The 21,682-nt window shown below is 50.1% G+C and overlaps 1 protein-coding gene across 1 annotated transcript in view; it reads right to left on the minus strand.

Annotated features, from left to right (window-relative positions):
* The window catches only part of UCP2 (uncoupling protein 2), a gene marked incomplete at its 5' end in the record, with an annotated part of 36,357 nt that extends 21,761 nt beyond the window's left edge, over positions 1-14,596 (minus strand). Inside the window, 6 exon segments of the mRNA XM_081240699.1 lie at positions 8,341-8,433; positions 11,146-11,326; positions 12,045-12,146; positions 13,283-13,483; positions 13,745-13,946; positions 14,471-14,596. Coding sequence (XP_081096825.1) covers positions 8,341-8,433; positions 11,146-11,326; positions 12,045-12,146; positions 13,283-13,483; positions 13,745-13,946; positions 14,471-14,596 — 905 coding nt within the window.
* Between the last annotated feature and the right edge of the window lie 7,086 nt (positions 14,597-21,682).

Here is a 21,682-nt window from a genome sequence, read left to right on the forward strand (position 1 = left end):
TTGTGAATTATTCTTCAATAAAGCTAAAAAATTTTAAAAAGAAACATTATTAACACCGCAGAAACAACCTCTCATGTCCCTTCTCAGTCACTATTTTCCCAGAGAATAACTACTATACTGATTTTTTAAAATATATTTATTTATTTGGCTGCATCAGATTTTAGTTGTGGCATGCAGGATCTTTTTTTTTTTTTTTTTTTAGTTGCAGCACGTGGGATCTAGTTCCCTGACCAGGGATTGAACCTGGGCCCCCCCATGCTTTAGGAGCATGGAGTCTTAGCCACTGGACCACCAGGGAAGTCCCTATACTGATTTTTAACATCAAATATTTGTTTTGCCTGTTCTTAAACATCATATACATGGAATTGTGCTATTTTCTGTCTTTCACTCAACATTAAATTTGTGAGATTCAGCCAAGTTACATGAAGTTGTAGATCTTTAATTATCGTTGCTGTATAGTCTCTACTGTATGAGTATATCCAGCGTATTCACTCTACTGTTGATGGGACATTTCAGTTGTGTCCACTTTTTGTCTATTACAGTTAGTACTGCCATGAACTGTCAGAACCTTTTGCACTTTTAATAGCCTTACTGAGGTACAACTTAAATACCATACAATTCACTCATTGCTAAGTGTATGATTTAATTAATTCTTAGTAAATTTATACAGTTGTGCAGTAAAGACCACAATCCAGTTTTAAAACACTTCCATCACCCCCAAAAGTTGTGTTGTGTCTGTTTGCAGTCATTTCCTTCTCTCACCTCAGCCCTGGATGACCACTGATCTACTTTCTGTCTCTACAGCTTTTCATTTTCTAAAATTTTCATATAAGTGCAATGTAATCTTTGGTGTCTGGCTTCTTTCACTTAACATAATGTTTTTTGAGGTTCATCCATGTTGATGCATGAATCAGCAGTCTGGTCCTTTTTTATTGCTGAGTAGTGTTCCATCACAGTGATATAGAACATTTTGTTTGTGTACTCACCAGTTGATGGGCATTTGGATTACATACTTCCAGTTTGGGGCTATTATGAATAATGCTGTTATTGACATTCATGTACAAATCTTTGTGTGGACATATGATTTCATTTCTCTTGGGTAAATACCTAAAAGTAGGATGGCTGGATCAGATGGTAAATATATATTTAATATTTTAAAAAATTCAAAAATTTCCAAAGTGGCTCTACCATCTTACATTTCCACCAACAATGCATGAGGAATCTAGTTTGTTTCCTACAAAGTTTACCACTTTTAGTTGACAAAGCTGTGGATTTTTGCTCTCTGTCAAATTATTATCCATGTTTTATAGGTAAATAAACTGAGGCTTAAGGAGACCAAGAATTTGACCATTCACATAGCTAATAAGTATCAGAATGGGGATTCTAACTTTGGTTTCTGTTACAAGGTTCATACTCATTCCATTGACATGAATTGAGATGTATACTTGAATACTCAAGAGATCCCCACCCCCTCTGCAAAAATAGATTATTCATTGTTTTTTGCTCTCAAAGGCAAAGCTCTATTTTAGGAAGGGGTTTTCTTTAGCTCTTAAAAATTTATTTATTTTAGAGAGAACTTGGATCCTTACCTAACATCATACACACAAATAAACTCAAAATGGATCAAAGACCTAAATATAAGATCTAGAGAACTATATGGACTTCCCTGGTGGTCCAGTGGTTAAGACTCTGTGCTTCTAATGCAGGGGGCATGGGTTTGATCCCTGGTTGGGGAAATTCCTCATGCCTCGTGACCAAAAAAAACCCCACAAACCCCAAAAACCTATAAAACTCTTAGAAGAAAACACAGGATAAAAGCTTCATACCATTGTATTTGGCAATGATTTCTTAAATGTGATACTGAAGACACAGGCAACAAAAGAAAACATAGGGACTTCCCTGGTGGCGTGATGGTTAAGAATTCACCTGCCCATGCAGGGGACACGGGTTCGAGCCCTGGTCCGGGAAGATCCCACATGCCACAGAGCAACTAAGTCTGTGCGCCACAACTACCGAGCCTGCCCTCTAGAGCCCACGAGCCACAACTGCTGAGCCTGCGTGCCACAACTACTGAAGCCCGTGTGCCTAGAGCCTGTGCTCTGCAACAAGAGAAGCCACCGCAGTGAGAAGCCCGTGCACCAAAACAAAGAGTAGCCCCCGCTCGCCACAACTAGAGAAAGCCTGTATGCAGCAATGAAGACCCAACACAGCCAAATATAAATTAATTAATTAATTAATTTAAAAAAAAGAAAACAGAGACAAATTGGAGCTCATGAAAATTAAAAACTTTTGTGCATCAAAGGATACAATCGACAGAGTAAAAAGACAACCTACAGAATGGTAGAAAATATTTGCAAATCACATATCTCATAAGAGGTTAATATCCAGAGTATATAGAGGACTACTAAAACTCAAAAACAACAACAAAAACCCAATTCAAAGTTGGGCAAAGGACTTGAATCGACATTTTTCCGAGGAAGATATACAGATGGCCAATAAGCAAATGAAAAGATGCTCAATATCACTAATCATCAGGGAAATGCAAATCAAAACCACAAGATACCACTTCACACTCATTAGGATGGTTATTATTTTTTTTAATGGAAAATAAGTGTTGGTGAGGATGTGGAGAAATTGGAACACTGTGCACTCTTGGTGGGAATGTAGAGTGGTACAGCTGCCATGGAAAACAGTATGTCAGTCCCTCAAAAATTGAAAAACAGAATGATCCAGCAATTCCACTTCTGGGTATATACCCAAAATAATGGAAAGCAGGGTCTTGGAGAGATATTTGTACACCGATGTTCATAGCAGCATTATTCACAATAGCCAAAAGGTAGGCGCAACCTAAGTATATCCATTGATGGAAGAATGGATAAGCGAAATGTGGTATACAGATATATATATATATATATAAAATTGAATATTTTTCATCCTTTTAAAAGAAGGAAATTCTGACACATGCTGTAGGATGAACCTTGAGGACATTATGCTAAGTGAAATAAGCCAGTCACAAAAAGATAAATTCTATATGATTCCACTTATATGAGGTACCTAGAACAGTAAAATTGAGAGACAGAATGTATAATGGTGGTTGCCAGGGGCTTCCTGGGAGAGGGAAATGGGGAGTTATTGTTTCATGGGTATGGAATTTCGGTTTTGCAAGATGAAACAAGTTCTCGGGATGGATGATTGCACGACATTATAAATGAACTTAATGTCACTGAACACATAAAAACAGTTAAGATGGTAAATTTTATGTTGTGACTTTTACTACAATTTTTAAAAATTAAAACATTCATTCATTCACTCATTAAGTTTGCAATATCCCAGGCACTCTACTAAGGGCGAGGGATACAAATGTAAACAATACCCTGTTCATGCCTGCAAGGAACTTATAGGCTAGTGTGACCATCAGACAGGTGGGCACAGTGTGACCAGGGTTGTGGGAGCCTGTCGGAGGGGCACCTTAGTCCCCTATGTATGTCAGACCCAGCATATGTTTAACAAATAACAGAAGTCGGCAAAGCAATAAATGCTACAAGATCTGTGCCTTTGATTCATTATCAGAAAACTCTCTCCTAGGCAGAGCTGGAGATGGTGAGTCTGCTATTACCCAAGTGGTTTGGTTCAGAGGCCAAAAAATGATTTGCTGGGAATATTACTGAGGGTATTTCTAAGTTACTTAGAACATGTGAGCATCGTCCTTTTTTCTCACTACTCCTTCCAGATGGAATCTTCTATTGATTTTATTACTATTCTATTCACTCAACTCCCACTTCCAATACTCTTGTCTGGGTTATGACAACAGCTTCATCTTCCTATGACCAGAGTCCACTCCACTAATTCATTCTCTGCACTGCAGTCAGTCATCCCTACTTAAAACACTTCAGTGGCTCCACATTACCCTCAGAATACTCCAGACTCCTTAGTGTGGTGTCTTAGCTCAGGCTGCCATAACAATATATCACAGACCTGGTGGCTTTAGCAACAGGAGTTTATTTCTCATTAAGGTCTGGAAGCTGGGAAGTAAGATCAAGGTGCCTATCCATTAGGTTCCCTGGTGGGGGCCCTCTTCCTGCCTTGCAGACAGCCTTCCCACTGTGTCCTCACATGGTGGAGAGAGAGCACTTTGGTCTTTCTTCCTCTTCTTATAAGGACCCTAATCCCATCATGGGGGTGCTACCCTCATGACCTCATCTAAACCTAATTACCTCTCAAAGGCCCAAACTCCAAATACCATCACATTGGGTGTTGGGGCTTCAACATATGAATTTTGGGGGCACAAATATTCAGTCCATAATATGTGGCTTCTCCAGCCTTTCAGGGCCCCTGTTTTCCTCTTTATCCCCATCTCTCTCACTGCTTCCCTTTAGTCTGCAACCTAGCCATGCTGATAGCTGGCAATACTTGAATGCCCCTTGTTCTTGCTTCTTTCTAGGCCTTTGTACAAGCCATTCCCTCTACCTAGAATGACTTTTCCCCTCTTTTGCTAGGATAACTCCTATTTGTACTTTAGGTGTCCTCTGCAAAGAAGCTTCCTGGGCCCCAAACCAGGTCAGGTGTCCCTCATCTTGGTTTCTGCTCTTGAGCGCCTTGTGCATTTCCCTGCGGTGGCTCTCATCACACTGCATCGTTGTCTCTCCTGCCCCACCATCCACCACCCCAGTGAACTCCCTGAAGGCAGGACAGGCCTCGTTCACCTCAGCACCTAGTACAATGTGTGGCTAACGATGTATGTACAATGAATACTTTGGTTTGTATAGCGCTCTGTACTTTTCAGAGTGTCGTGACACAAATTAACTCATCTATAGAGGTATAATTATATTTCCTTACTTAACATTCATTCCTCCTGAATAAAATATTCCTTTAAAAATATTACTTTTACAAACAAGATTTCTGTGAAGTCAATAATCCACTATGTCACTAATGTGACTGAGTCAGGGGTCAAACTGTCTCATTTTTCCTGATTATACTAGAAGAGTTTGTGAAAAAGCAGATTTCTTTCTATAACCCAGCAGGACTCTTTGGGGCCTTCCTGGGACAGACCCCTCTCCTGTAGTCTCTGCTTTAGCTCCTCTGTGAATTATCTAGATAATCGTATCTGATGCACATTTCCTGAGTAGTTTTACAGATGTTAAAACTCCCACCAAATGGAAGAAATTAACTACTTGATGATGATGAGCCCATAGCCCCCAGACCTACTGGCGCCTAAGGATTGATAATGTTACCCCTGTGACATTGTCCTGTTACCTCACCATCAACCAATCAGAGAATTGTGCACAAGCTGTTCACAGACCCTGGGATGCCCCTCCCTCACTTTGCCTTTAAAAATGCTTTGCTGGGACTTCCCTGGTGGTCTATTGGGTAAGACTCTGTGCTTCCACTGCAGGGGGCACTGGTTCAATCCCTGGTGTGTGTGGGGGACTTCCCTAGTGGTCCCTGGTGGTTAAGAATCCGCCTTCTAATGCAGGGGATGCGGGTTCGATCCTTGGTCGGGGAACTAAGATCTCACATGCCACAGGGAAACTAAGCCCGTGCGCTGCAGCTAGAGAGCCCATGCACTGCAACTACTGAGCCTGTGTGCCACAACTAAAGACAAGCCCGTGCACCACAACTAGAGAGAAGCTTGTGCACTGTGACGAAGGATCCAGCGTGTCACAACTAAGACTCGACCCAGACAAAAACAAACAAACAAAACAAAACAAAACAAACCATTAGGGAGTTTGCATGTTTTGAGTACTAGCTTTCCTGAACTCCTTGCTTGGTGCCCTGCAATAAGTGCTGTACTTTCCTTCACCACAACCCAGTGTCAGTAGATCAGCTTTACTGTGTGTGGGCGAGAGGATTCAAGTTTGGTTCGGTAACATTTTTTTTTTTTTTTTTTTGCAGTACGCGGGCCTCTCACTGTTGTGGCCTCTCCCGTTGCGGAGTACAGGCTCTGGATGCTCAGGCTCAGCGGCCATGGCTCACGGGCCCAGCTGCTCCGTGGCATGTGGGATCTTCCAGGACTGGGGCACGAACTGTGTCCCCTGCATCAGCAGGCGGACTCTCAACCACTGCGCCACCAGGGAAGCCCGGTTTGGTAACATTTTGAATGACTTGATGGAGGTAGGTGTCTGTGAGGGTGCAGTGGGGGAATGGGTATTGGCTCAGCTGGTGATCTGACCTTAGGAGTTTGCATCCCTGGCTTCCTGGTGGCAGAAATTGGGAGGCAGGACTAGGAAGGGAATGCCTGTGGCTTGGAGGAAGCTCTTAGTTCTTAGAATCACAGAACTTTAGTCTTAGGTCATTTGGTTCAACCTCTGCCTTGAAGAAGTGGGGAAAGAGATCTAGTATTTTGCCCAGAAAAACCTCAGAAGACCTCCCACCAATCTTGTTTTCTCTCTCCCAAAAGCCTGAAGTTGGAGGTCACTAGGCTTCTGATCTCAATCAAAATATCTCTCAGAAGCATTTATCCCCTCTCTTTCAGCAGCAGCATCCGAATAGTATGCTCTGGATAGATGATGGGTTAATATTGCTACATAGAAACTCATGGAAGGCATAGTCCTTGGCCTCTAGGAACTTACAAATCAAGACCAAGTGTATAAAAATGATTTGCACATGCCGTCAAGTCAAAAGAAAGTTTTAAATATAGCTTTTATTTGAAAGCTGAACCAGACATTAAATCAAAATAATTTTTATTTTTTTTGCTTTTGCTTGGACTTTCCACTTCATATATGTAGATGCTCAAAAATTATGATTTGGATTTAGGAAAGTGCTGATTTCGGAAAGTGGATGTTGGTTTTTCCCCAGGGTGCAGAGGAGTCAGAGTAGGGAAGGAAGGATGACATCACTGAGCACCTCCTGCACAGTGAGGATTGTCATTCCCACTTCTCTGTAGGACTCTGAGGTACAAGGATTCCCCACGGTTAGGTTGCTAATAGTTGTGTGTGTGTGTGTCTGTGGTTTGAACCCAGTTCTGTCATCAGAGCCACACAGGCTGCTAAGAAGCAGAAAGTCTGGCATTCTGGGTCCCAATTATCAATGTGAAATAAGGCCAGTTAAGTTCAGAAGGAGGTTATCTGGTTCAAGCCTGCCTTTTACATATGGAGGCACCGAACCCCTAAATGACAGAGCAGCCAGCCTGCAGCAGGGCAGAAGGCAGTGTATGTGTGTGGGCTAGGTGTGGCCCAGCGCTGACACACAGGAAGCCTGAAGTGAGAAAGGATGATTCCATCCAAGAAAGAGAAGCAGAAAAATGGCTATTCTCATCCCCACACTCAAGGTGTGAATTCCTTTCTTGAGTCATAGTAATTTTCCAAAAATTCTGATTCCTGGTACTTTAGGCTCTCAGCCCAGTATTTATCTTTGTCCCCGAACTCCACACCCTTCAAGGTGCCTCACAGTCCAGCACGGAGTGGGGGGCTCCCGCAGCTGCACATCATTCTCTGTCACCCCTGGCCCCCAAACCTAGGGGTCTCACCTCTAGACAACTGTGTCTTTCAAAAACTTCTTCACTGGCACTTCCTCACTGACTGATAAAATCTTTCCCAAGGCATGGTCCTTATATTTACCTTTGTACACAGCTTTTGCTTTTATAATGTGCTTTCTTGCCCACCTTCTCACTTGATCCTCATAAACACCGCAAGTGAGGTAGGAGGAAAGGGATTATTACTCCCATTTTACAGGAAAGAGACTGAGGCTGCCCTCCTGATTCTCCAGTGTCATCAGCAAACACTTATGGGTCTAAGCCTCACACTGGCTCAGCAGTGCTCCTTTGACACAGGTTCTAGGTTTTCTCCTTTTCTTCTCACGTTTCCTGGAATCCCAGTGGGTTTTACCCAGCAGGCACGCTACAAATATAGCTGATGATCCATGGCTAACCGAAGGCTGCAGTCAAAAGCTTTGTGTTGCTTTGGCGGTGCCCCTGTAGACTCCTTAGCTGATTTCCAAGTGAATCGCATGCCACTCCTGTCCCTTTCCTGTTTATAATTCATCGTCTAATCAGATTTTTCAGGGGACGTAAATTTGCAAACTTCCATTTTATCCAAATGGCTCTGTTTTGTTTTTCCTTGCCTAAATGTTAGGCATCCAACCTGATGGGTTTCACAAATTAATGTAATTTATTTTCCATTTTGTCAGTGCAAAACAAAGGTGTTCTTAAGACAAAGCACTGAAGACCACAGTCCTTCCTCCTCTTCTATTTCTTGAGTCAGCAGCAAGTAAACAGTTCTGTAAACATGTGTGGGTCTATGTCCTTGTGTGTGTGGACCCGCTGCTTTTTTCCATCCTTAACTGGTTTTGTCCTAGTTAAGTACCAAGTGGCCTTGTCTTAGTCAAAATGGAGATTCCCGTAGCATCTGGACTTTCATCAAGGCCCGTTTCAGTTGCTCGTAGGTGACGAACATCACCACATTCCAGGCTCCCAAACGCAAAAATGAGGGTGTAAATCTGATGAGAGAAACAACCACATGGTCAGGTGGGTGGACTGGAGTCCCACATGGATCTATGTGCTCTCCCCACTCGGTGCTGGTGCCAAAGGACTAGCCTTCTGTTAGTCACGAGCATTTTCTGAGATTGTTCAGTCATTTTCTTCTCTACTGAAGGAATTTAGGCAGAAGCTGGAGTTGGGAAAGGAAAGAAAACTCACATTTTGAGCCGCGTTACTGTGTCAGGCAGTTAATTCTCACAGTTCTATCAGGTAGCTATGATTGTTGCCAGTTTTTTCTCTTCAGAAACCGAGGTTAAGTAGCTCAGTTAAACCACCTGAGTCCATTCTGCTGCTGGGTGTTTCTGGGCTCATTTACAACCTGATTGGCCACCCCTGCGGAGACCTCGGCCTCCAGCTGGAGGCTCCCCAGGGCAAAAACAACGTGACACCAAATTTAGCTACTCTCCGGAGCGCCTGCGGTAGGTAGCGCGGCTGGGCGAGAGCCGCCGCTCGGCTGTGCTTCGCAGACTCAGGAAGCGGCCCGACCCCTGCCTCTTCCTCAGCCTCTCTCTCCGCTAATCCTCTCCTGGTCCTCTCAGCTCCTGCCAGACGCTTCCTCCCACACCTTTGCCCATGTTGCGCCTTCTGCTCGGAATATCTCCTTCTCTCCTTGCCGGGCTGTTCGCTCTTGGCTCCTTGGGACTCAGCTTGGGCACCAGAACCTCCCATCAAGGCCTCTCCTGAATCCTCAGCCTGGGCCCCTCACAGGGCGTATAGCACGGGGACAACGAATGTGAACTCTGGCATTAGACCTGGATTCACATCCTAGCTTGACCAGCTTCTTTCTTTCTTTTTTTTTTTTTTTTGCGGTACGCGGGCCTCTCACTGCTATGGCCTCTCCCGCCGCGGAGCACAGACTCCGGACGCGCAGGCTCAGCGGCCATGGCTCACGGGCCCAGCCGCTCCGCGGCATGTGGGATCCTCCCGGACCGGGGCACAAACCTGTGTCCCCTGCATTGGCAGGCGGACTCTCAACCACTGCGCCAGCAGGGAAGCCCCTGACCAGCTTCTTGAACTTAATCTTTCTCAGCCTCAGCTTACTTATCTGTAACATGAGGACAGCAACACCTACCGCACGGAGTTGTCGAGAGGATTAAATGAGTTAAGGTACAGCACATAGCACAAGGCTCGGTATTAGTAAATCCTCAATAAATGTCCCTTACTGGTTGGCTGCTCTTCAAAGGAAGCACAGCACAGGGCCCAGCACCCGCAAGATGCTCAGTGAATGTTTGCCAAGTAAAAGTACACACCGAGACAAGTGGCTACAGCTGAAGAGTGAAATGATGGAGGCACTTACAGGAAAAGGACTGTCAGCTGGAACTCAGTTTTGTGACGTCATCCCAGGGTCGAGAACATGGTTGCTTGTTGGGCCCAACCTAACGCTGGGCGCCGGAAAACTGTCCTCAGTGGTGGAGGTAAGAGGGCCAAGCAAAGAGCTTAGCGTGGGATGGACGATGTGCATGGTATCTGATGGTCAGGGTTTGAGCCGTGGCTCTGCCGTTCAAACTTTGTGAGCTGGGACAAGTTCCGTGACCCTTCTGAGCCTCAGTCTCTTCCCCAGTAAATGTGGAGAACACGGCCCAGTTCAGGGGGGTGAGATAGTATTTGTGAAGTGCTTAGCAAAAGCCCTCATACTTAGGGACTTAGCAGTCATGGTGATTGTTAATGACTACACTATAGAGTGCTGCCTTGGTGCTGGGGACTCTGGGATATGGAAGATGTATACAGTTGACCGTTGAACAACACAGGTTTGAACCGTGAGGGTCCACTTATGCACAGATCTTTTTTCAATATTAAATACTACAGTACTGTATGATCTGCGGTTGGTTGGATCCGTGGTTGGTTGAATCTGTGGCTGTGGAACCAGGGATATGGAGGGACCATGGCGACGGAGGAGCCTCATGTATGGAGGGCCGACTATAAATTGTCCACGTATTTTCAAGCATGGGGTCCGTGCCCCTGACCCTCGCATTGTTCAAGGGTCAACTGTATAAGCCACAGTCCTTGGCTGCAAGGAGCCTGCACTCTAGCATGGGGGATAGTTTAAACTTACAAATACTATAATATTGATACAAAGTAGGAAGTGGTAGATCCCATAAACATGGTGTGGAGGAAGGATCACTGAAGTTCTCAGAGGGGGAAAATTCACCCCTGAGAGTGTTAGGGAGGAGGTGGCATTTGAACTAGTCTTGAAGGACAGCTAAGATGTAGAGCATGTGGATGGCACAGGAAGGGCATTCCATGCAGAGGGACCAGTAAATGCCAAGGCAGAGCAGCAAGAAAACATGAAGCACATCGGGCACTAGGGCTGCCGACTGTGGTATCCACGGTGATGGTGGTGGGTCGGGGAAAAGTCTCAGGATTACCAACCACCTTTCCCTCCTCCTCCCCTGCCCAGGACGTTTGGGGATGGCACTTTGACCTATGCCTAGACACCTTTTGCTCAGATAAGCCTCCCTGACTCTCCAAATCAGACCTGGTCCACTCTTCCTAAAAATCATTTCCGTAGGTCTTTATACTTGTCCTTTGTGGCATTTACACCTGTGCTGTTCACTAGTGTGTTTCCAGGTGGACCCATGGTAAACACAGTCCACATGGGGGGAAGGAAGGGAGGTGGGGAGGGAGGCCTGCTTCTCTAGGAGGGGGGACTGGCAGCAGGAGGGGAGGCTCACCCCTTATAGAAGGCTGTGGGGCCCTCCTGGGTCACCATCTTCAGCATACAGTCGAAGGGGCTGCGGTACTGGCCTGGGGGTGAGTTCATATACCGGGTCTTCACCACGTCCACTGGGGAGGCCACCACTGTGGCACAGAAGCCAGCTCCAAAGGCAGAGACGAAGTGGCAGGGGAAGTTGTCTGTCGCAGGTTAGGGAAGAGCAAATACTGGGCTGTGAGATGGGGAGTGCCCTTGCTTTCTGTTTCATGTGTGTCCACTGTTTGTCCCTCATGAAATTGTGAACTCCCTGAGTGTAAGGATAGTGTTTTCCAAATCTCTCACAGTGCCCAGGGCGGAGCTCTTGGTAAGGACTCGTAAAACAGAACTGGGCTGTCCCAGAGTTGGAAGGTAATCCAGTCCAACCACCTAGTTGGAGGAAACTGTAGTCAGAGAAGGTGACCCTTGCTTAAAGGTGCATGGGGAGGGCTTCCCTGGTGGCGCAGTGGTTGAGAGTCCGCCTGCCGATGCAGGGGACACGGGTTCGTGCCCCGGTCTGGGAAGATCCCACATGCCGCAGAGCGGCTGGGCCCGTGAGCCATGGCTGCTGAGCCTGCGCGTCCGGAGCCTGTGCTCTGCAAGGGGAGAGGCCACAGCAGTGAGAGGCCCGCCTACCGCAAAAAAAAAAAAAAAAAAAAAGGTGCATGGGGAGAGGTGGCATGGGGCTGGAAGCCAGGTCTCAGGCCTCCTGTCCGGGGTTCTTTCCTACTCATCATCATCATGTGCTGGGCACTTTTTGCTGGGCGCTGCGCCTCCCTCTACTTCTAAAGCCCAGTTGCCTGTGGGTGGTGCCCACTCTCTGGTGTCCCAGGTTCCCTCTCTGCTATGGGAGGGCCGTCTGCCTGGAGCCCAGGGCCTCACCGGTGAGCAGGTGGTAGTCTAGCAGCTTCTCCTTGATGATGTCGTAGGTCACCATCTCAGCACAGTTGATGATGGCATTCCTCGTGATGTTGGGCAGAGTTCCTGTCAGGGAGGGGGTGGGGCTGATGAGTGGGGAAGAGGAGAAATGGAACCCCTGGCTGCAAGGCCCCAGGCCCCAGTTGGGGGGACATGGTGCCCCATTCCAGGGGTCTCAGAGGAGCCCACCTCAGGTGGGCAGATTCCATACCTTCCTTTCTGATGTTTAAAAACTCTCAGGTTATCCATGTCCATCTTAGAGACAAAAAACAGAGAGGCCCTCTTGTGTTTGTTTGGACCACAGTTCAGAGGATAATCTTCAATATCTATCAGAATTAAAATATGCCTCCCTGAGACCTGGCTAGAGGCAGAAAAGGAAGCCTTTCTTTGTAAGAGGGAGGCTAGGCTCTTGGAACAGCGACAGGATGTAGCCCTGGCGGGGCCCGTGGAGAGCGTCAAGACCATCCCCCTGGTTGCACAGATGAGGGCCGGGCTCCAGGAAGGCACACAGCAAGTGAGGCTGTGACCCAGCTGTCCTGCCTTTAACCTTCACTGGGTTACTGTTTCCTCTGCCAGATTCAAGTGAGCCCCGGCCACATGTGGGAGAGACAACAGCATTTGTCAAGGTGGCCACCACTCAGACACGTAGGGAACCCTAAAGCCTTGTTCCCAAGGAAGCCCCCTCCTCGTGGCTGCTTCCCCCAGTGGCCTCTGTTTCTTCTCCATGCCCTGCAGTCACCCTCATCGGCCTTTGCTGGGGAGGCCCTTCCCTCCCTCTCTGCTGAGCCAGCTCAGCCTTGGAGGCCCAGATGGTGCATCACCTCCCCCCGCCCCAGCCCCCAGCCCACATGGCCCCTCCTGCCTCTGGCCCTGCCCCTGCGCATGCACCCAGCACATCCTGCCCCGTGGAATAGCTGCTCCTTGACATGTTCCCTCTCCTCTGTGTGACTGTGAGAGCCACGAGGATGTCTTCTATTCATTTCTCTCTCCCTCACAGTCCTGCACGTGGTGAAGAGTTGGCAAACTGAACTGAATTTGGGTCAGGGTAGCGGGTCAGCTGGGATGTTGCAATGGTTGGGATGTTCCTTTAGAGTCGCGGGAATACATGTGCCGGGAGCTCCCCCCTGGCCCAGTTCCCTGCTCCAGCCCTAGGGTAGGGAAATCACTGCCCAAGACCCCCTGAACCTGGAGTCCAGACCTACCTTTCCACAGGCCCCGAACCCCTTCCTCCCTGGCGATGGTCCTGTAGGCATCCATTGTCCCGCTGTACTTCCTATTGCTCCCGGGCCCAGTGTGCACGCTGGCCTGAAATCGGATCTTCACCACATCCGTGGGCTGGGCACAGGTTACTGCCATGGCCCCGGTGGTGCAGCCCGCCAAAATCCGGATAGTGATGCTGCAGTCTGGAGAGGAGGAGAGTGAGTGGACCAGTGTTCCGCCACCCAGCACCTCTCTGGGCCTGATGCTGATCTCTGGGGGCTTCCCCTGCTCGATGCCTTCCTCTCTTGGGCCAAGGTTCCAGAGCCTCCATAACGGAGGCTCAGAGTCTTCTTGTGAGCATGTTACCAACTTCTCGCGCCCCAGCTCTGCCTCTGAGTCTGCACTGCCCTGGTCTTCTGACCCACAGCCTAGATTCTGCTTCCGCCCACCCCCTCAGCACTCACGGTCCGATCCCTTGGGGGTGTAGAACTGCTTGACGGAGTCGTAGAGGCCGATGCGGACGGAGGCGAAGCTCATCTGGCGCTGCAGGCCGGCGACCAGCCCTTTGTAGGGGCTGCAGGGGCCCTCGGTGCGCACCATGGTCAGGATGGTGCCCAGCACCCCGCGGTACTGCGCGCTCCGGGCTGCCTGGTTCTCCCCCTGGATCTGAGGGACACCCCGCAGCGGTGTGAGGAGCTGGGTCGGGGGTGGACGGGGCTGTGTGCAGGGGGGCCTGCTTGGGGCTGGACCTCAGAACAAGCATGATCACAGCGTCACATCCCGGTAAAAATGACAGTTTTGTGTAGCAGTTTCCAGCCCACAAACTGTTGTACACAGTGTGGTGTTGGATCCTTAGGGAAAACAGGGTGGATTGTTTTTCTTGGTACAAGTTGTCAGTGACTTGCCCAAGCTCACCCAGTAATTCCTTACTTCTACTTCTCACTTTTTGGCTTACAAAGTAGGGCAAGGCCATGAAGGGCCCTGGCACGTCCTGCCAAGGAATTAAGATCTTTTGGTCCTGGGTGATGGTGATGGGGAGGTGGCGATGCAGGGTCGTGGGCAGTGGGGTGAGTGGCCTGCTCAGGGTCCGCTGTGAGGAAGAGCGAGCGGGCAGACACTGCAGGTGCCCCGCTGGAGAACTCAGCCCCTCCGCTGATGGGAATAATGACCCTCGGCCAAAGGGCGCCTACCTGCAGGCGGACCTTGGCCGTGTCCAGTGGAAAGGTGAGGAGGTCAGCAAAGCAGGCCGCTGTGCCTGCCCCCAGGAACTTCACAGCCGTTGTGGGAGGCACCTCTGAAGGCTTCAGTCCAACCATGGTCCCAGGGGCTCTGCCCGGTCCCTCCCAGGCCCAGCGGAGGTCCAAGGAGAGAGGCTGCTGCACAGCCCTGGGCTTCAGTGCATGGAGGAGGCTGCAGGAGACAGGCCAGAGGAGGGGATAGAACCCATGCCCTCTGGGCCCATCCCCAGGCCCCCCTCAGAGTCAGGAGGGTGTTTATAAGGGAAAAGCCTGTGCATGGCTGTGCTTAGCTGTGTGGATTTGACTTATACGAACAGGTCACTTTCCTCCCTTATGTCTTGCCATCCTCACCCTGCCCCCTCTCCCCTCCCGGTTGGAGGTGGGTCTTCACTGTATAAAGGCTCAGGCAGGGACAGGCAACCCCCCAACCCCGTTCTCCTTCCCCAGCCTCAGGCTGCTTCCTGAGGTGTATGGAGAGAGAGCCTGCCAAGTCTCATCGCTTTAGGCCCTGCCATCCCAAATGAACAAAATAAATGTGCCTCATGGCTCAGTTAAACTGCTAGCCATCTTGGATGAGGGGTTGTAGTTGTTGTTTCCTCCAAGCCTGCCTGAATGTACTCTTCTTTACTTAAAACAAACACAGTCCTTCTCAGCCTGTGATTGCTTCTCTGTCACCAAAGACATTTAGCCTGTGACTAGAGATGTTTCCTCCCAACACTGTAGGACTCCCGGGCTGGTGGTCTGCTGTGGAGGGACGGGGTAGGGGGGGCAGTGACTGACCCTGGGCCCCTCTGCTGCTCGGCCTCCCCAGGGCTCTGAGGGGGACTGTGCCCCCCCTGCCCCCAGGGGTACACTTATGCCTGCACCCATCTTACTGCTGGTGGACCACGGGCATGTGTACATGAGGGTCCTGGTTTAGCCTTGGTTACCTTGGGAAGCTGGCACAGGCCTTTGGTGCTGATGCCATCTCTTAGCAGTTCATACCCATGGGCACCCCAGCTCACACACTCGGTGCCCCCCAGTGTGCTGGGATCCTGGACCCTTCAGCATTGTCACCCCTGGAGCCAGGGCCAGTCCCACAGAGTTAGCTGTTAAGTGGGCAGACTGTGTGCCCCCTTGTCTATGGTAATAGAAAAACTCTGGTCCTGTGGTGAGGAAACCTGAGTTCCTGCCCTGTCTTCATGGCTTACTAATGGGTGAGGGACATTAGATACATTATTTAACCTCTGTTGGGTAAATGGGAATGATATATTACCTATTCACCAGTGGTGAAATGGATTCCAAAAGATAGGGGTGACCACTTGAGGCTTCTTTCAGGACTGTGGTCTACAACTCTGGTTCTCCCTGTCCTGTCTCTTCAACCCACATGGCTCCCTGGACTCTAATGCTTGCTGTCACCTTTCCCTAGAAAAGTCTGTTCTTAAGGAGCTGATGTTTCTAATTCATGCTAAGGTGTAAGTGACTATCTTAATGATCAGCTATTTCTTGACCACTGTGGCAGGTACTAGGGGAGGAAAGATATGGAATGAATCATGTTTGGCCCTTGCCCCCAAGGAGCTTACATTCAGAAACACAGATAGGTGTAGAATTATCCAAAGGGAATGAAGGAGGTGAGATGGAGGATGGGTTGAGATGGGAGCTCACCAGCCACTGGATCCCAGTCTGGAAGCCTGGGTCATAGTGTGGAGGGATGGCTTTTGAATCCTGCCCCGGGGAAGGGGGTGCTTTTATTTTGATCTCTCCCAGCATGAAGTTGCACTTAACATTTTACTTTTATTTTTAAAACTTTTAAAATTGAGATATAGCTTACATATAAGGATTGTATGCATTTTGACGGTTACTGAGTCATAAAGGGAATTGTGCACCGATTCTGGAATGTTAGGCCTGGACAGCAAATGCAGGAGGAGATTTTCTGGATGGGGACCTCACCTAGTGTTCAAGCATAATTCAGATCATGTCACTCCCCTGTTTTAAAGCTCTCCAACCGCCCCCGCCCTGCCTAGTTATTCAGAACAAAGCCCAAAGTCCTTGTCGTGGCCTATGAACCTCCTTAAGACCCACCTCATGCTAAGTTCTGTGCTTGGCGCTCCAGGAAATCTGGAGATGAGTAAAAACAGTCTGTGTGACTTGCCCGTGGGGAACTCTCAAGGAGTCTTCTGGGGGCATTAGACACACCCACACGTAACTGCAGTGCAAGATGGGCTGGATCAATGTTGGAAGGAAGGAACCATCAAGAAGGGACCCAAAGGAGGGAGAAACCCTCTCTCTTGTTTGTGAGGTAGAATTAGGACAGTTTCATGGTGGGGGGTGGGAGGAGGGCCTTGAAAGGTGGGCAGAATTTCAGCAGCTGGAGAAGTGGGAGGGGGGTTCCAGGTGCAGGGAAGGGCGTGCGCTCGTGCGAGAGTCCAGGGCACCGCTTAGGGTAGGAGGAGGGAATGGCTATGGGGCGTGAGGCTCTTGCAGTGGAGCTTTACACACAATCTCACTGAATTCTCGCAACTTTCCTGAGAGGTAGGCTCCCCCTTCCTCTCCCTGCGTTTGGATGAGCAAATGGAGGCTCAGAGATGTCGGCTTGCTCAGTGTTACCAGCCACCAGTGTCAGAGCCTGGTTCACTCTGCTCTACTAGGCTTGAAACAGCCCTGGAAAGAGGGCAGGACAGCATTTAAATCCATTTTACAGGTGAGAAAAGAGAGGCTTTAAGATGGAAAGAGACTTCCTCAAATTCACAGAACTCCAACCAGGTTCTTGTGGAGGCAATAAGGCCCCCTTCACCGTTCATTCCACTCAGGGGCCCCAGTGGACGTGGTAGTGTGGAGATCCACCATCTTGCTTTTTTGTTGAGGGCATTCAAAGCCCTTTAAATTACATGCAAAACCCCTCCCTAGGGAAGTAAGTGCTAAGCACATAGAACAAGAGCTTGGCGAGGAGGGCTGGGTGGGTGGGCATTGGTGTCCAGTTTGGCAGTGGAAGAAAATGTGCCCAGAGAGGCTGAGACCAGCGCACGGCACACAGTCAGGCCTCAGGCTCCCTCTGCAGTGCTCCTCCCACAGCCTGCCTGCCTGCCTTTCTGTGTTGCCTCCCTGAGACGGTCCAAGGAGGATCTGGCCCCTTGGGAGGCTGGCGTGGAGCTGAGCCTGGCTGAGGGGACAGCACTGCAGGCGTGCGGGGGGGACACTGTCCTCCTTCCCCTTCGCCCTGCAGAAGCCCAGCAGCTGCCAGGCAGGCTCAGTCCTCGGCAGGGAGGCTCTGGCTCCTCTGTCTGGGGTTGGGATCAAAGTGCCTGGTTGTGTGTGGGAACAGCTGCCAGTGCCTGCATCCTGTCAGCCTCTCTTCCCTCAAGCCCTGGCCTTTCCCCTCCTCTGGCAGGAGCTGTGCTGCTGGGAACCTCGGCTTCAGGAATGTGAGGGCCCGACTCTCAGGGCGGGGAGGCCCTTGGGAGGTGTGTTCTCTAGTGTCTCTTGCTGGTTGTACAAGTGTCCCTTTTTCAAAACCTTGGTGGCCACCCAGGCTCTAATAGAAGAATCCTGCAAGTTAGGTATTTTAATTCCACTTTCAGAGTTAGGAACTGAGGAGCGGAGGTGGGATCCCCCCCAGGGCTGTGTGACTCAGTGCATTCCCTGCCATTGGCCCCTGGCGTGGAGTGTTTGCGATGGGCCAGGCCCTGCAGGGAGCACTTGGTGGGCTTTGCCTCATAGGCTGGGTCCGTCTCCCAGGGGGAGCCTGTGTCCTCTGGCCAGAGGGGCTGAACCATCAGGCACGGCTTCCCTTCTGAACCTCCTTTGTCCTCAACTGCCTCTGTCCCACACCTTCTTTAGAATTAGCTCTGGGTTTTTTTTTTGTTTTGTTTTTTGTTTTGGCCACGCTGCACGGCATGCGGGATCTTAGTTGCTCAACCAGGGGTCAAACCTGTGCCGCCTGCAGTGGAAGCGTGGAGTGTTAACCACCGGACCGCCAGAGAAGTCCCTAGAATTAACTCATCAATTGCAATGGTTTCCTGCCTAGATGGGGGCGTCCCAAAGCAGGGACTGGGGCTACTTATCTTGGTTCTCTGTGCAGCCTGGTACAGGGACGGCCCAGGGCCAGAGGGGTCCAGGGAGGACCAGTTGACCAAGGGACCCCACTTGCTGAGGTGGGGAAATGGGCAACAAGATCTGAGATGCCTACAGTGTTCTTTGGTGGAGGGCCTCAAATGCCACAGCTGTACTTAATCTAGCGAGAGTGGGGACTGGTTGGTGTTTTCAAGTTGAGAAATGACACCATCAGACCTGTGTTTGGATCAGGCTGGTGCAGGTGTCAAGGATGGACTGGAGGCTCAGAGACAAGTGAGGTTGAAGGGATGGTGCAGCAAGAGGTGTTGGAGCCTGAACTTGGTCAAGAGCAGCGGCCAAGGGTGAAGCTGGAGCCCATTCCAGAGGCTGTCCTGAGCCCCCCACGGGAGGGTGGAGTGGATGGGGGGCGTGGACTCAGGTGGGGAGGGCTCTAGACTTTCACTGGTCAGGTGGGGGCAGGGCAGGGGGGAGGCCACAGTGGTGGGCACAGGCAGGGGCCCTGAGGCCTGTGCTCCTTAACCTCCTTCCCCCTTTACTCCAGCCTCCTGAATTGGTACCCAGGGAGCCCTAGCAGCCAGCAGAGCTTTCCCACTGGCAGAGGTGAAGCGCAGAGCAGACCCTCCTTCCTGTGCTCTGCTGGGGCACGTGAGGGATGGGGCATTTCAGCCTGCACGCCCAGAGTCGTGGTGCCCCATTAACATCGGCTGAGTGCTTCCTGCACCAGGCACCGTGCTGAGGGCTTTACAGGCATTGACTAACTCACCCCCTTTATAAGGCATACAAGGTAGTTGCTATGATTGTCCTCATAAACAAGGGCCCTGGGGCTTTGGGGGCTTCAGCTAATTGTAAGGCTAATGGGATGGAGCTGGGATTAGAGCCCAGGTCTGTCTAGTACCTGTTCCTGTTCCACCACCCAGAGTCTTAGACTTCAGGGAGAGCTCAGGATCCCTGAGCTGCTTGTTTACAGAGTGGATTCTTGGCCCTCTGCCCCGGAGATTCAGGTCTGAGCTGGGGCCTGGGAATCTGCATTAGAAACAAGTTCTCTGTGGTGGCTCTGAAGCAGGGATCAGAAGCCCCTTTTCTGAGATACACTGCCTGACTCCACCCTCCTGGCAAAGCCTCTACTGCATCCCTGCTGAGGAAGCTGTCTGAGCAGAGCTGGGGTGGCCCCCCTACTCAGGAGAGGGGGGCCTCATGGGGAAAGGGCTTTATGCTCTGGGGGAATCCTGGGGACTCTGGGTCAGACTAAGGAGAAAGCCACCTCTTTATCTATGGGGATTTGCAAAATCACAGCAGAGGCAGCCAGCAGGGCAAGGGGGAAGTGAGTCCTGGGTGAGTGACACAGGAGCTGGGGTGGAGTCCCAGCCCCGCCATAGTGCCCTCATCAGGGCTGCCGTTCCCTCATCTTGACTCAACCTCTACCGGCTCTGTCCTGCTATGGTTAGCGACCCCTGACGGCTCCTGGCTGCTATCCGTAGGCTGCTGCGAGGGGAGAACTTGGAGGAGGAAGGTGGGGTGGAGAGTGGGGTCTTACCTGTGAGTCCGGCTGAAGTGGGGGAAGCATAGGGTCTCTTTAAGGCTCCTCAGGGCTCCATCCCAGGAGGTGGCAGCAGGGACCTGATCACCCCTGTCATTTGCTGTCGTCCCTGCAGCCTCTGGCTCGGCACCTGTCTTTATACACTCTGGCTGACCTGAAACCTTATCCTGGAGAAGCTAGTTGACAGCCTGGTCACTTGACCAGAGGCGGCTGGTGAGGGGCAGGGAGGTGAGGGGGAAGGTCGGAGTTCCAGATCTGCTTCAGCTCCCTTGACTTGGGAGTTCTTTAAACTAGCCCTTTCCAGCTGATGAAAGAAGAGCTTCCTCGGGTGATGAGGTTATATACGGGGTGGGGGGTTTGGACTTGTCACTTTTGAGAGTCCAAAGGTCAAGGCTTCCACGATAGGCTGGGCAGGGCTCTCCTGGGCCTCCTCTTAATAGTAACAGTGATGATAACTCACTTCTTGGTGCCTACCACATGCTAGAAACTTTACATACATTATTTCTATCTCTTCACAACACCACGAGGTAGGTACAATTAGGAGTCTAAGTTTTTTTTTTAAAAGCTTTATTGAGATATAATTCCCATACCAGACAATTTACCTATATAACTGGTACAATTCAACGGTTTTTAGTGTGTTCACAGTTATGCAACCATCATTTTTAGAACACTTTCATTACCCTCCCCAATATTCCCGAACACATCAACAGTGTCACTTCCTTTCTCCCCTCCCCACAACCCCAGGCAATCACTAATCTACTTTGTCTCTATAGATTTGCTGATTCTGAACATTTTGTATAAATAGAACCACACAATATGTGACCTTTTGTGACTGGCCTCTTTGACTTAGCACAATGTTTTCCGAGTTCATCCATGTTGGAGCATGTGTCAGCACTTCATTCCTTTCTATGGCTGAGGATCCATGCATTTTAATGCTTAGGTTACAGAGGGGAAAACAGAGTCTTAGGGAGGGACAGTGACTCACCCAGGTCGCAGTACGTGGCAGGGCCTGACTTCCAGGCTGCAAACTGTAATGTACTTTGGCCATCTGCTGTTGACCACTGTTCTTTATGATATGACACTTGGGGGCTTCAGCATGGACACCCCTGAAGCCAAAGGGCTCTGGGGAGGGTGTGAGGGGTGGGGCGGGAAGGGTCCCTCGCAGCAGCTGCTGAGGCCCTGTTGGTAGACACGGAGGGTGAGGGGTGGGCGAATCTGAACCTGGGATCCAGGTGACTGAGGAAAGAGGAGGGAGGGGCAGGGGGCAGGGGAGGAGAGAAGAAGAGAGGTGGGAAGGGAAGGGAGGTGACTGGGTGGGGCAGAGGGGCAGGCAGAGGCCACTTCTAGACCTGGGCGCAGAGCCACGGCCACGGTCACAAGTCCAGACACTCAAGTGCAAAGGTCCTCCTCTTTGGAGCAGTCCCTGCGCCAATGTCAGCAGAACAGGCAGTTGGGTTAGTTCTACGAAGGGAAGGGGCTGCTAGGGCTGCTGAGGTGGGGAGCGTTCTGGAAGTAGGTTCTTGGCTCCACCTGAAAATGGCAGTCTGGAGGTGGTGGGTGAATTGCAGCCGGGAGGT

The sequence above is a fragment of the Mesoplodon bidens genome, assembly GCF_964165515.1.
Source record: "Mesoplodon bidens genome assembly, chromosome: 7".
NCBI lineage: Eukaryota > Metazoa > Chordata > Mammalia > Artiodactyla > Ziphiidae > Mesoplodon > Mesoplodon bidens.